Source organism: Pestalotiopsis fici (assembly GCF_000516985.1).
Source record: "Pestalotiopsis fici W106-1 unplaced genomic scaffold PFICI_Scf_11, whole genome shotgun sequence".
NCBI lineage: Eukaryota > Fungi > Ascomycota > Sordariomycetes > Amphisphaeriales > Sporocadaceae > Pestalotiopsis > Pestalotiopsis fici.
Genome location: NW_006917101.1, coordinates 1,563,050 through 1,577,718, shown reverse-complemented (window position 1 = coordinate 1,577,718; position 14,669 = coordinate 1,563,050). Strand labels below are relative to the sequence as shown.

Sequence of the window (14,669 nt, the reverse complement as noted above, 5' to 3'; positions counted from 1 at the left end):
TTACACTGTTCGTCCTATTATAGACTTGAGTTGCCAACTTCTATGCCACATAACATACCACGCCATAACTCAAGAGCTCAGCATCCATTGATGAATGCGTATATACTTGCATCCGTGAGTCCAACATAGAGATAGTCGTCTCTGCCGTCCTTGTTCAGGTCCCCAAACGTGACCATCATTGAGTTTGACCAATTTGGGAGATAGCTTACCCCCGATGCGATGGGCTCGCCTGGATTCCACCAAACGATTGACGATACAGAGGCCCAGTCACCCGACTTTGTGCCCCGGTTGTACCAGACGTCGAGCCCGCCACTCTCTGGGTCTACAACGACATAGTCATCCTGCCCGTCGCCGTTGAAGTCGGCAAATCGAATATTTTCGCGGCTGCTGCCTACGCCCGACGCAATCTCGCCCCAGTTCCACCATCCCCAGCCGCCGCTATCCCGGCGTCCCTGGTTGATATAGAGAGTCGCTGCGCCGTTGGAAGCGAGATGGATAAAGTCGGCTTTTCCATCTCCGTTCATATCGGCAAAGACCACGCCTGTATAAGTGAGTCAGCTCTTGCTTTCCTTCCCTTTCTCGGTTTCTTGCTACGTACCCTGGCCATCGCCGATGCCAGTCGCAACCTCTTCGCCTGTGGCTGAGCCCCATATGACCTTGGTCGAGGCACTTGCGTTGAATCCCTTGTTCCACCAAACCGTTGCAGCGCCCGAATCCTTGACCCTGGAAAGAAGAATTATTAGCAAGACTCCATCGTCGATTACCACGATATATGAGAAGAAAGTGTACCAAATGTATTCTGCACGACCATCTCCGTCAAGATCGGCGAAGCGGATCTGATCTCCCCGGGCTCCAACCCCGTCGGCGATGACTCCCATCGACATCCATTGCACCTTGCCTGCATTTGGGCCGTCATCGGGTGCGCGGCCGGTATTCCAGTACATGGTAACTTTGCCCTTTTTGTCAGTGTACAAGTAGTCGTCCCGACCGTCCCCTGAAGGTGATTACAATTAGTGACTGTTCCGGTGTTTGCATTTTACACAGGAAACGAGAGGGTGAGTCTGTGCCTTGTTGACATACCGTCAATATCAGCCATAATAACAGCGCTGGTATCAACCCGATCAAGAGCGCTACACGCGTCATCGGAAGAATTATCTACTGTTTCTTCTGTATCATCCGTATACGTGCAAATGCACGTATCCGTTCCTGTGCAGTTGCGCCCCGGGATTCGACCAGCCCCGAGGCCGCCCCCGGAAGCGATAGTGCCTTGTGGGAGCCATGTAGGCACAGTCGAACAGGTTGAATTTGAATCCGCTGGCGCATCGCCAGCCACTAGTGAGTAAATAAATGTCAGCTTTGGTTCTTTGTCTCGATGCCGTCTCATGACGAGGAAAATCGAAATACTGACCAGGATCCTCGAGCCAGCCCTTGTTGAATGCATACTTCACACCACCGAACCAGAGCGTGCCCATCCTGGCGTACCCTTCATCATTCGGATGTATACCATCGAAAAGGTAATCGGCAGTCACTGCGTCGTCCATCGGCAATGAGTGTACATGTTTGCCGGCAGTGGCACGCGAATCGACAGCAGCCTCGACCCCGGCGTTGAACGCGTCGATGCGTTCTTGCGTCGCCGAGTTGGACGATGCCACAATCCTGGCGACAAGGACAGTGGCGTCGGAACACTGCTCTAGGATCTTGTCGATCAAGTCGGCTAGGCGATCTATCGCGCCATTTGCCGAGTCATCACTGGCCATGTCGTTGGTCCCGGCATGCAGGAGAACCACGTTGGGGCGTTGGCCGAGCGAAAGGTCAGCAAAGTCAGATATCTCTGAGATGGTTGCGCCGCTGTGGCCCTCATTATCATTGTCGGACATGTCGCCCGCCTGTACAGACCCGATCATGTCCACCGTATACTCGTTATGCATGGTGGCAAGATCATAGAACGTATCCCTGTATCCTGCTCCATTGGTGCTCTGAAATCCATTCGTTATGGAGTCGCCCAGGGGCAGGACGCGGAGCTGCGGGCGAGTTTTGAGCCAGACCTCATTGATTCGATCTCTTACCACCTGGAATCCGGCGCTATTTGGATGAAATGCTTTGGCAATCTGTTTCTTGGGAGTGTTTTCCAACCCATCAAAGTCTTCACCCGGATATTGTGCCTTGTACCTGGCCACCTCGCAGCTGATAGCCTCGCCGAGATCACCCGAGTCTGGATCGCAGGTGTCAATGTCAACAGTCTCATCACCCGCTCCCGAGGTGTCTGATCCCAGCATGTCGAGGAACCAGACTTCGTCGTTGTCAAAACCTGCGCCCTCTTCCGTCACAAACTCCTCGCATAATCGGTGGCCATCAAATTCGTTGTTGTAATCGAGAATGTCAATGCTGCCAGTCCATTCCCAGTTATCTCTCATGAATGTCTCTGCATGTATGCCAATCATGTCATTGGCTCTTGTCACCAAATCGTTTGTTTGATTTCGCAGCTCATGCGTGAACTTGGCACTGAAATCAAATAGTCCTTCGTCGTTGCAATGATCGGTTGACGAGTTGAACATTGTTGGATATAGAGTATGTAGAATCGAAGGAACATGCCGTTTCCTATAAGGGTTGCTGCTCCAGTCTTCATTAACAATTCCTTTCCAAACTGAATAAAGGCCGTCTCTAAAGGTATTTTGCCCATCGCTGTTGTCAATCAAGTTATCAATCTTGTCGAGGGTCTCGGAGCAGTTCATCCAACCAAAGCCGATTAAACAAGCCTTGACATATTCCGAGAAGAAAAGGTCGCTAATGCCTACTGACAAGGTCACACGCATGTCTGACTCCAAGTCTCCCCAGAGAATGTCAGGCTGCTGATATTTTGTCACGTTGGTGGTTTTGTGGCCAGTGCACGATAGGAACTGAAAATGCCCTGCGGCGTCGATGTCCAAGGCATCAAGCTGTGACCCGTAGGCACCTTTGCTGCGATAACAAGGCTCCCCTCCATACTCGAAATTGTCATAGTCGTCGCCTGCCCCGGGTCCAGCCGAGTACGAGTCGCCCAGGGCAGTCCAATGCGACGAGTATACGTCCACATCGCCCGACTGACTGGCGGTCTGAGTGCTCTCCCGAGTATATGAGCTGACAGACTTTCCCACTGAAGAAAATGTCAGTCCGTGTCTGTTTGGTCCGAGTAAAGGGTTCAAGCAATAAGCTCTCTGGTGGAACGTACAGCCAATTCCCAAAAGCCCCAGGATGCCCACAAGAGCCACTTCTCTTTTGCGCACCACCTCCCATGGCCTAAAGCGACGAAACCAAGAAAGGGGGTGCAGTGGAGAGTAGCGCACGGTAATAGAATTCATCTTAGAAACAGACAAATTGGTAGTCACGTAGAGCTGCCACCTCGGACATTGTCAAGTATATGCACTGGTAGCACGAACTCCGGTAGGCTGCAGCTATTTTGACTCTACCATTGTGTGAAAAGATAAAGTCAGGCTGCAGACAATTTTGTTCGCAAGGTGGAGTAGAGATTTTATTTACAGCTTGTCAGCAGCTGCTAGGATTTCACTCTCATATCATGCTTACACCAGTACAGCAGTAGGGCAGGCTCAGCGCCCCCTATGGGCTAGACAAGGTTCGTCGTATGTACCCGGCAGAGTTCTCCACATCGTGAGTTCAACAGGACTGATTGGGGGCCAGTCTGACTGAGCTGAGCTTTTCCAGATCCAATTGATTGAAATTATTGGCAACTGGTGCCCTGACAACCCGATGATGGTGCATACGACATGTTGCCCTATGCGGGACGAGCATAGTTGTAAGCTTAGGTCACTGTCAAAATTAAGCTTAACGGGAGGCAATTCAACGAGCTAAAAGGCCGCTTAACTGGAGCAAATTGTCTTAGGTTATTATTCATAAACCACCCCCAATTTTAAAATCATGGCCCAAAAATGGAATTTGAAGGCGATTCTCTAGCAATGCATCATCGCCAATCAGCTGCGCTACCATATAACTGAAATTCTCACAAGTTCTCGAAATGCGACAACCATCTAGCGCAATCACCACTGACTAAAACTTGCCTATACTCTCAGAGCCCGCTTAACCAAGCTTCAAATGATTCGTCGAAAGCGGCACGCGGACCAAACCACCGTGGCTCGCACCTTGACCTGATCGCTATGCTACCATCAGCTTGACCGACCTTTCGAATATTCCGACAGTACTCGGAGGTGTGGACACTAATGAATGATGAGAATATATTGGGTTGGAATCAAGTTTCGCTCAAAAGAAAAGGGAACAGTGATTCAAAGATGTTCAAGATGTTCAAGCGATTATAATAGATATACTTTGTATTTGTTGGCTGCGGAATCGTTAGGCGGTCATAGGGAACTCGATCCACTGCAAAAAACTGCATAGGCGGCTGTCGACACTCTCAGTTACTGAGACCACAGCATGGAACCACAGGGGTCCGCGCTAACTTCCACCGAGCTCCACTACCCGGTAGCAGGGCCCACGGTCTTCTTTGTACCCAGGCCGCTGACTGGACATGATTTGCTCAAGTCCGCACAAGGTCGCAGAAAAAGACAGGGTGCACCATAACGCCTAATAACCGCCAAGGTATTGATTGCATGAGCAGGTGTCTCCCTTTCAATCACCATGTGTCTCATTCTTCAAAGCTCTCCCTATCGACCCTCGAGCTCAGAGGTAACATCCTACATGGTTATCCAATCTCAACCCAATTATGCCAGTGCAGTCAACGTACACACCGAAGGGTGGCTGGGACGATTAGAAATCTGCCCCTTTGCACCCTAAACCGGATAATTATCTTTACTCTTATCAGCCAGCTCTTTTGGATCACATTGCATAGCATTGATTGGCGCGTGGCCTTTTTTCTTCTTCTTTCCCCCAAGCTAGCAGCACATCGGCCGTCCATCATGCTGTCGACCATATCCACACGCCTGGGCTTTAGCAGCAACGGCCGCGCGATATGCTGGCTAGTCTTTGGCGGTACCCTCTTTCTATTTGCCATCACGCGCCTCAAATATCTCGACTTTTATGGCACCTTTTGCAATCGTGAAAAGAAGAATGCATTGCCCGGAGAATGTTTTTATTTTCTTCGAACAAGCTTAGAGGAAATTGGCATGTTGGTGCATTTGTACTGCGTCATTCCCGCTAGCATTTTGGTTTGGGCACAATTTGTACCCTCGATCCGGCGCAGGGGCCTGGGAGTACATCGAGTCAATGGCCGTGTCTGCTTGGCTCTTGGAATCGTGGGAGCTGTAGCTGTCATTCCGAATATTAGACGTGCATTTGGGGGCGACCCAGCTGCGCAATTGGCCAACATCACACTTGTTGGTCTATTTGTTATGAGCAGTATCAAGGGCTATCAGAGTATTAAGCAGCATCGAGTCCAAGATCACCGGGCTTGGATGCTACGGTCATGGTGTTATGTACGTATTAGCAACATGTGTAAATCATGTGTCACCATTTTGTATCTTTTCCTTTCTTGCCCGAAAAGGATGGAACATGTAGGCCCAGAGAATTCATCGCTGACAGCAACTTTCAGGCTGGTGGTATCATCACGGTGCGCATTGTCATGGTCCTTTCTGCAATTCTGATATCCATGGCTGGAGGTTATTACATAGCGCAGCCGTGCGACAAGATTGATCATGTCCTCTACGGTCGAAACAACACACTGAGCCGGTATCCAGGTTGCGCTCCATTCTATACGGGCGAGAAGCTCGATCAGCATGTAGTCGTTGACGCCAACCTCATGAATGCTAAAACAGATCTGATGCAACTTGTTTCTGCATTCAATCTTGGTTATCCAATGAGCGCATGGATATCACTCGCTCTTCATGTGCTAGGTCCGGAAGTATATGTAAGTCGAATCGGTTCAGCGCTCTCGTGCTCCTACTATACTAACCGACTGGCGGCTGTAGCTTCGCATGTCTCAAGAGGACAGAGAGCCCGGAAAACCTGCAAATAACGGGAAGGTAAAGATTGGTACGAAGGAGGACTAATAACTGAACAGCGATTAGAATAATTTCAAAGCCTCATGAGGATTGTCTATAGCAAAAGAGGTACGCGTGATCTAGTCTCGAGACAACTTTATTTCAAACTTTTGTATACCTATAACCAGTGATGTTCCTAAACATGACGGCTCTCAGCCTGGCATGCCTGCATCATCTCCAAGTCTTTGCAAAAGTCTCCTTTACGAGGCTTAAATACCAGGTATGGGCCCTCGTGGATCGCCGACAACACGTCGTATATCTGAAACTCCTCTGGTCGCTGTCTTCCAGTGTCTAAGGCCGAATTACCGGCTCCAATTTGACCAAGTTTGCCCGGCGCGGCCTCGAAATCAAAATACTACAGCGTCTTTGCGATAGTCAATCCAATCTCCATGTAGGCCATGGTCTTGCCGGCGCAAGCTCTCGAACCAATGGAGAATGGTACAAAAACTTTTCTCATAATCTTCTTCACCTCGGGAGCCGTCGTATCGTCGAGCCATCGTTCAGGCCGGAATGCGAATGGGTCCGGAAAATATTATTCCCTATGGTGAAGCGTGTACGTGTTGACACCCACCATGGTGCCCGGAGGAATCACGTGCCCGTTCACAATGAACGGCCAATCACCGCTGTCGGCGCTGAGTTCACGCCACAGTGTCCCGGAAGCCGGCGGGGAAATGCGCGTCGATTCATCTATACAGGCGCGAAGATACTGGCAGCTTGAAAGTGCTGCGCCGGTCATCTCGCTCACATCTGTCAATCGGGTACGAATCTCGTCAGCGAGCTTCTTGTAACAGTCCGGATTGCGTGTCAAGTAGAAGAACGTGGCGCTTTTCGAGTCTTTGTCGTGTCGCCAGCTGTGCACAGTACGTTAGCATTTCACCGCGGAGCTGAAGTCTTTGCGGGCTTTGTGATTTCGACTTGCCTGCAGTAAGAAAAAGATTAGCCTCAGCCCCAGAGCTTGCTATCCCTGATGCCGCTGTCGGATTGATCGTTGAAACTATTTGCCACGACTGAATAGAGATCATGCTTGGCACCTTTTGCCATGCCCGTGCGGAGGCGAATCATCTTTTCAATAATGGCAAGATACGGCCAGTGGAACTTGCGAAAGGTCTTGATCAAGATCAAGGCTGCTCTGAATCCTGGAAGGCTGGGGTACTGTAGAGACATATTGCTCCATGCAGTTCCCGCGTCCAGCATTGTGAGCATGGACCGATTAGTCTTCTCGGTTTGAAGACCTAGATCATAGCCGAAACCCAAAAGACCTGCAATGTTAAACCCCAGTTGTCTCGCGTACTTGGTCATTTCAACTGGCGTCGAGGTTCGAGAGGCAGCGAAGTACTTTGAGTAGATACAGATCAATCTGTTCCAGCATGGTAGGTTCAAATGTTCTCAAGGAGCGATGAGAAAGAACCTGACCAATGAGCTGCCGACGTTTCCGGTAAAGGTGTCAATGCGTGGCGGTGATGACGGTAAAGCTAATCAGATTTGGCCCCAGAGCCAGGTAGTCTTTTGGTTTGGTGACTCGTTCATTTTTGTAAATGTCTGATAGTTGACGACTCAGCATCCTCCTAGTTGTAACAAGACTTGGCAGTGTTCGCTTTACCTCTTAGAGCAGCAATAGAACTAAACACCAGCTTGTTGGGACCCTGTCGGACCACCGGACCTGATAATGAACAAGACATAGTTAGAATTTCTTTCTTTCTTTTTTTTTTTTTTGATTACTGCGACTGCTTATTAGAGAAAACCCAACGTACTTCAACTGATTATGCCAATTTACAAGATGTAGAGATTTTTTGTATGCAAAGAAGCCATTGTATGCGCTGGACAACTTTGCAATGAACGGGCCTGGATACTTGCTCAGAGGATGTAGAAAAGTCTGATAAGTAATATATATGGCAACCTGCGAAGTTTGGTCAATTTAATGTACGTTAATATTGTGATTTATTTGGACTTCAACCAGCGTACATCGGTAGTGAGGGCAGCCACAGATCACCGACTCACTACCGTGAGGAAGTGGTAAGCGTCGCCTTGGATGAACATCATTGAGGGCAGTTCCTCCAATATTTTCTCCGCGCTATTGTAATGAAGACCTTTGCGGCTTCAAGTAAACCATAACTCCAATCAATTAAAAGCCGTGGTAGATGTAGTGCAGTAGTTGTTGTATTGGTTGAGTTGTTCATATCAAGCAGAGGTTGTATGGCCGAATATACACAATAAATGCCGAGGCGCTCCACTTCTTTCTATTTTTTTCCCCCACACTCCAGGCATTCTGATTCTGAAACAAATTATGCCTTTGCAATGCTCAATTTAACCAGAATCAGCCAAGAATGTGCTGTGCTCGTCACGTGGTTCAACTCGGTTGTCCTCAATCGCCGAGATGCCAGGTGACTTGGAGCTGGGCATAACCGTTATGCCCGTTCATAGGATTCTGCTGGGTAAGAGACCGAAATCTCGGGAATCTGATTGGCTGTGGCTACCGCTAACATACATGCTTGAGAAGTTATTGAAGATCGCTTTGCAACTACAGCCTGGACGACTTCCAATAAATCTGATACAAGAGAACCAAACGCAGCATGCTTCGGCTCAGTTGAGGACTTTCTGCATGGCACTCAAACATCATGACCAAATGCATTGTAGGGCTTCAGAATTGACTCAAGTGCATGGGATTCGCCGTTTCAAGTAACCAAACCTCATGGTTGTGGTGGCATGAGCAAGCCGCGGAGAATCAGTTCGCTGAAATGAACAAGAAAGGAACATTGTGGGCCGACGTGTCTTGGAGTGGCACAGAACTGAGCGTGCGTACTGTTTTGCTATCATGATAATATCATGTTTGCGACCAGGTTGGCAATAAGATTGTGGTTCGCATCATGTACTCGGTAAATCATAGGGAGGGACCTAAGCTAAAGTGCGTACACTGTTCTAGGCACTGCCCACCTATCAAAAAGCGAATAACAGCCCACTGAAGCCACAGATACACTGGAGATTGTACAGCTGCGCCACCTGTGTCTTCTGCCTCATAACTATTGGCCTATTCACAACAGCCAGCACTCGACGTCTTAGCCTGTAATATTGTGATTAAGCCACAAATTACTGCCTAGCCAATTTGATGTTATGATTATCAGGCAGACATTTGCTTTCTTGTCACCCTTCATATCACGACTGCCAATGGGCCTCTATATATTCCAAACATCGCCAATCCAGTGACGGGCTTCAACTTTCTTCTCCAAACACAACTTCGACTCAAACAACTCCTCAACCACCCACCTCAGTCAATCGACGTACCCACTATTCACCACCAAATGCCATCCGTGACCGTCTAGCAAAAGGAGTGGACAAACCGCACAGTCATCAAACTCCGTGTTTTCATTACCATCAATCTGTGAAACCAATTGCAGAATGACCTCACACAGCAGTGCGGAACAAGAGCAACCTGCGTCCGCGCCTTCAAGGGGAGATGATGCATCAGTCGCGGACGATGCGGACAGCGAGATAGACGATGAGGAGTTGGATAATTGGCTTGTGCCGACGTACAAGCCTAAATTTTACTCGAAAAGGCCCATGAAGAAGGCTCTCACAGCACCTTGGGGTCTGCTTGTCAGCAATGCAGATGTGGCAAAGCTCAAGACTGGTTTCAAGTCTCAAAGCATGGACCACAAATGGGACTTTCTCGTCGAGGACCCGGACAAGAATGGCAACACGTCGATCCACATTATTCGGACCTGGTGTCGAGAGGAGTGCTGGATAATCCATCTTGTTCCAGCATCAGACGACCACGATGGCGGGAGTGCAAAGATCGAAAGCATCACATGGGAAGGGAACAAGGCGATAGGACGATGCGATGCAGAGCAGGCCAAGAAGGAAGCCGTCATTCTGCTCAGAGGCTGGCTTCGCTGCGAGTTTGCGACACTGCCGCAATACGCACCTGGCGTGTTTTACAATCCCAAGGCTTATACCAAGCTGAATACAGAATAGATTACTAGGTACCCCCCAGAAGAATATTTGCCAAGTATGGCGAGCTTATCTCATGGTAAAGATATTTTGCGATGCAAAACCAACTCCGAGAGCTACCGAGCTATTGCGTCTTGTAGTTTGGGGGGATGCCATTGGAGTACCCAAAGACGTTGGCTGGGTCCCATTGCTTTTTGAGTGCCACCAAACGCTCCAGCTTGTCTTTGCGATAGATTTGCTCAAGAGTCTCGTCACCCCAGGCATAATTGACATATGCAGATAGACCATCATAGCCCGACTTCGCAGCCAACTCGTCACGCAGTTTCTTGGCAAGGGTGTTTGCCGTCTCACCAAGCGGATTATCCAAACCGGTCCAACGCATTTGCAACATGCTATGATATCCACTGGTCAGCGCCACTCAATCCTGTTCCAACCAAATGGAGGAATGTTGGACTTGTCGCCCACAGGCAGAATATAAGGGTATTGCACAGAGAAATGCTGGGGGGCCTGGGGACTTACACATTACATGCCGCGTCCCTCCAAGGATATGCTGTGGAATCGTCTGATATCGAGGTTGGACCGGCAGTTCCGAAATTGTCGATAACAATTGCCGAGTTGGCGCTCCTGGCATCCTCGTATTGCTTCAAAAAGGCATCAAACTGTGTGAATACGGAGCTAAAGGTGGCGGCTGTGAATTTCCGGACATTGACAGTGTGGATACTGTGGATGCCCTCGGTCGTGTTGCAAGTAACCTCAGCAAAGCCAGTCAGGATGACATTGGGAACGCGCTGGAAGGGAATATCTTCGGCAGCAGCAATGACGGGGTTTAGATCGAAGAATGGCTGCAACTCGCTTCGAGCCGCTTCCTCAGTGCCCACGTATATGAACGTGGATAGGACGCAGGTCTTGTGGGTTGATTGTTAGCAACCCAGTCATTGAGTACGGATATAGCACGAAGAAACTTTGATATGAAATGTGGGGAGCTCACTGAATTTGTCGCTGGGTTCCAAAATATGCAGCTGGAACACCCAAGCTGTGCTGGCCGTTGGTCTTGATATGCCTCCATCATCTCAAAGTACGCCGATTGCTGCTCTGCCGAGTATACTAGCTCGGCGTAGAATACCTGGCCCCCGTTGATCTGCTTGGAGAGCTTGTAGGTCGCAGACGTTACGATGCCAAAGTTTGCTCCGGCGCCCGAATAGCCCAAAACAAATCCTGGTTTGAACTTTCCGACACAACGATCTGCTCTCCGCTTGCGGTAACTAGGTCCGCGGAGACGAGGGCATCCAGAGCTAGACCAAAGGTCCCCTGCAGAAATCCGATGCCGGCACCAAGAGTAGTTCCGACATAGCCTGCTCCATTACAGGCGCCCGAAGCTAATTGAATATAGGTTAATATTTCTCGCATTTTGCCAGAACACGGCTCGATATCCTACCGATCTGAAATCCTGCATCTGCCACAGGATTGATGACATCGCGTATCTTTGCCCCGCCTCCAATGGTCACGGTCTCTTGAGTCTTGTCAATTGCGACGCTGTTCAGATGACGTAGATCGATAGCCAGTCCGCCCTGTAGTTGGCTGAATGTATGGCCATAGCCATGGCGCCCACCCATAGCAAGGAATGGAATTTCCGAAGCTCTGGCAGCTTTGACCTGTTCTCGTGATGAGCAGCACGTCATGTGACCTTGCTGACACTTATGGTCACCGAGGAAATCTTTTCTAGACGTTATGGCTTACAATTTCTGCCACCTCAGCAGCACTACCTGGAACGGTAGCCTTGGCAAAAACCGGGGCGCCGTAAGCATTCCATCGCGTAGTTGCAGCTCCAAAACCTTCGGAATTCGGCTGTAAGACATCTATGCCTGCCGGCTGCCACTGACCTTGGCCTTGGGAACTGGATTCATTTGTAGACATGGTGGCGGCGGCGAAAGATAGCACGCTGACAACTGACGGTCGCTCCAAATGACTATAACAACAATGCCTCTGAGGACGTTGACACGACGGATGAATCCTGAATGGTCCTTGAGTCGCAGTATGATACGTAATCTTGTTTCAACTAGGCCAATAGAGGGGAAGATAGGATCGAGGGAATGTAAAAAGGATGTCTGCGTTGCTCTTACAGAACTAGCAAAAAGCGGTGACGAAAAGCTATTTAATATATCCAAGCAGATGATCTGATATACCTGAGAATGTGATCTGCTGTGGGTACTGCCTACTTCAGGGCAACACTTTGCGTAGGGGGCTGATGTTTTCTTACCCAAGCTGACGTGGCACCCAAGGTTATACGGGAAACAACAACCTGATGCGCCACAGAGTGGCTGTGGAGTGTGGCAACTTCTGGACAACATAACGGGAAGGGCCATCAAGTATGTGCGTTCACAAATGATTCTTGTAAATGTAGATCAATTCTAATTGAAAACTTGAGTTTGGACGCTGTTCTTCTCATTAGTAAAGTGTAGGCCCTCAGTCGCTCACCAGTATCGCGCAAGTGGATATTGCCGCAGGTAGCCATGACAGTAAACATGCTTCGACGGCCATTGGTTTCGGCAACGAACGAGATTGATTCAAAGATATATACAGTAAAATTCAACTTTGCCGTAAGTTGGAAAAAATTTCAAATCAACCTGCAAAAAGTCCAGACATGTTATAGTTTGATGTGTACATGTGATTGAATTTATTCATACATGACTAAGTTGACACAATTGACATTACCTTTATTGGAAAATCACTTTTGCCAAAGTCGAGGACCCCATCACTGTTTTCATGACATCCATTTACGATAAAACTATGCCGATATTGAAAAACTTTTAGCATTTATCAATGAATGTTGATATGGAAAGTGGCCTATAAGACAAGTGATACATTTTTGGTTGCATCCTGATGGCTTTGCCCATGTTCAATCTTGTGGTGCCATCCTGGAATACCGCCAACAAAACACAAATTTCCTTGTTTAATGTCCTGTCATTTCCTTGATCTTGTTCTGTACACGCTGATTGATTTCCTCTTCACTCATACTTTTGAAGTTGTCCGAGTCCTCCAGCCGACAGGTCCAAAAGTCGTTGGTCGCAGCAAAGTCCTTGACCCAGTCGTATGGCATCCAGAAGAGTCCTCCCTTGCTCGGAAAACTTCTTGTGCCAGAACCCCAGGAATTCTGGCAAAGGATTCTCTGGATCTTGTCGTCGTAACCAATCGCGATGACGGCATGGCCTCCATGGTTCTGGGCCGGCGGAGTGTGTCTGGATTGCACCAGCGGAGGCTGACCATCCTTTCCAGCCCAAAGATTCGGCAAGGACCAGATTTCGCCTGTGCTCTTGTCCCATGGAATGCTCTCCCAGTAAAATCGGAACGCGAGAACCACGGGATGCTCGTCGAGCAAACACCGCTTGACATTGTCCAAGCAGATCTCGCCGACCGCGTTCATTTCATCCACAGACCTTGATTGGCGCCCCGTGTCAATGGCGCGATCAGCGTCCAATCGAAAGTAGGCTCCAATTTTGTGTGTCTCGGCTTGATCATAACATTTGTCCTCGGGCTTCTGGGCAAGTGTGTCTTGGATGAACTTGCTGTACTGGTCTTTAGTCATTTTTGTTTGTGCTGGAGAAGGCGGATAGTGTTGCATTGCGTCAGAGCAGACACCAATCCTGTTGAGAATTTTCATCGCGTGGCGGTTCCAAGTACCCGTGTTCTGGAGAGGCCCACGTTTTGCGTATCCGTCCGTGAGATCGCCTTCCAGAGCATTCCACCACAGGAAGAATCGTGAGGGGCCATCAACCTCCAAGGTTTTGTTGGTGGCTTTGCGGAGTTCATACCAGTACGCCAAGGCATTTGCGTTGGCCACACACGAGTTGAGTGCTCCCTGGTCGTAGACTGTCATCCCCAGCATGGGGTCATGGCTTCTCAGACTAAAATCTTTGAATTTTGAGACGTCGACATCCTTGGAGGGAACGTAGTATCTATCGTTCTTGTCGTAGAACCCAGGCGTCCAACCCTGGAAAGCGCCGGCGACAATTGTATCATGAACTGCGGCCATTTGGTATGATATTGTGCAGTGGGGGAAATAATCTTCAGTAGGTTTTGAGGATGGTGGTCATTTGCAATTTCCCATAAGACTTATCCGTCGTGCGGAGCAAGAAGTTATATTTGCAGGGGCCTCTTTCATCAGATGTCAACTTGAAGCGCCGAGTCACGTCAATCAGTTGTAACAGACCCACGGAAGACCATTCAGCCGCACAACACCATGAAATCTACTGCTCTAGGTCCAACCTTATCCCCAGCCACAGTGAAACAGTAGTCCCAATATATTCTTAGTTTACGGTAGTTGATTTTGCAATGGAACTTCCCTTGCCGCGGGGTAGTGCAAGCTTTCTCTAGAATCACGCTGATGCAATTGGCAGTACTCATTTGAGCCACTTCTAGAAAGGACATAGCCCCCTTCAGAACCTTCTGTTCAGCAGGTAGCTAGCTGTGAGGCTATACATGTCAGCAGTCATGGCTGAATGACATTCGGCCGTAGACCATGAGCCTAGCCATAACTAGTAAAAACAAGAAAGTATATGCTGCAATAAATGACAAGATTAACGACATCATTGGAATTCATTGCACGAAAGCCTAATCTCCAAAACTTAATTGAACGTCAGTATTCAGTTGTCGTCGCATATTCATTGGTGTTTGAAGCGAATTTAGTGTGATTATAGTTTCTGTAGCGTGCTGAGAACCACGCGAAACATGGCAGCCATTAGC

The 14,669-nt window shown here is 48.9% G+C and overlaps 6 protein-coding genes across 6 annotated transcripts; 2 read left to right on the top strand and 4 right to left on the bottom strand.

Moving 5' to 3' along the window:
* Positions 1-77: 77 nt before the first annotated feature.
* PFICI_13463 (uncharacterized protein) lies at positions 78-3,338 on the bottom strand (the record flags this gene model as incomplete). The annotated part of the gene is made up of 6 exons (XM_007842044.1): positions 78-541; positions 599-723; positions 790-994; positions 1,081-1,332; positions 1,409-3,133; positions 3,209-3,338. 6 exons carry the CDS (start codon positions 3,336-3,338, stop codon positions 78-80), a joined length of 2,901 nt encoding a protein of 966 aa, XP_007840235.1.
* A 1,566-nt stretch (positions 3,339-4,904) lies between these two features.
* On the top strand, positions 4,905-5,993 carry PFICI_13462 (uncharacterized protein; the record flags this gene model as incomplete). The annotated part of the gene is made up of 3 exons (XM_007842043.1): positions 4,905-5,420; positions 5,537-5,851; positions 5,913-5,993. 3 exons carry the CDS (start codon positions 4,905-4,907, stop codon positions 5,991-5,993), a joined length of 912 nt encoding a protein of 303 aa, XP_007840234.1.
* A 933-nt stretch (positions 5,994-6,926) lies between these two features.
* Positions 6,927-7,283, bottom strand: PFICI_13461 (uncharacterized protein; the record flags this gene model as incomplete). The annotated part of the gene is made up of 1 exon (XM_007842042.1): positions 6,927-7,283. One exon carries the CDS (start codon positions 7,281-7,283, stop codon positions 6,927-6,929), a length of 357 nt encoding a protein of 118 aa, XP_007840233.1.
* A 2,094-nt stretch (positions 7,284-9,377) lies between these two features.
* On the top strand, positions 9,378-9,953 carry PFICI_13460 (uncharacterized protein; the record flags this gene model as incomplete). Its single annotated transcript, XM_007842041.1, has 1 exon — positions 9,378-9,953. The coding sequence occupies one exon, from the start codon at positions 9,378-9,380 to the stop codon at positions 9,951-9,953; it is 576 nt and encodes a 191-aa protein (XP_007840232.1).
* Positions 9,954-10,053: 100 nt separating this feature from the next.
* PFICI_13459 (uncharacterized protein) lies at positions 10,054-11,843 on the bottom strand (the record flags this gene model as incomplete). The annotated part of the gene is made up of 6 exons (XM_007842040.1): positions 10,054-10,321; positions 10,449-10,834; positions 10,918-11,154; positions 11,208-11,305; positions 11,365-11,581; positions 11,667-11,843. The coding sequence occupies 6 exons, from the start codon at positions 11,841-11,843 to the stop codon at positions 10,054-10,056; spliced, it is 1,383 nt and encodes a 460-aa protein (XP_007840231.1).
* Positions 11,844-12,879: 1,036 nt separating this feature from the next.
* PFICI_13458 (uncharacterized protein) lies at positions 12,880-13,959 on the bottom strand (the record flags this gene model as incomplete). Its single annotated transcript, XM_007842039.1, has 1 exon — positions 12,880-13,959. The coding sequence occupies one exon, from the start codon at positions 13,957-13,959 to the stop codon at positions 12,880-12,882; it is 1,080 nt and encodes a 359-aa protein (XP_007840230.1).
* Between the last annotated feature and the right edge of the window lie 710 nt (positions 13,960-14,669).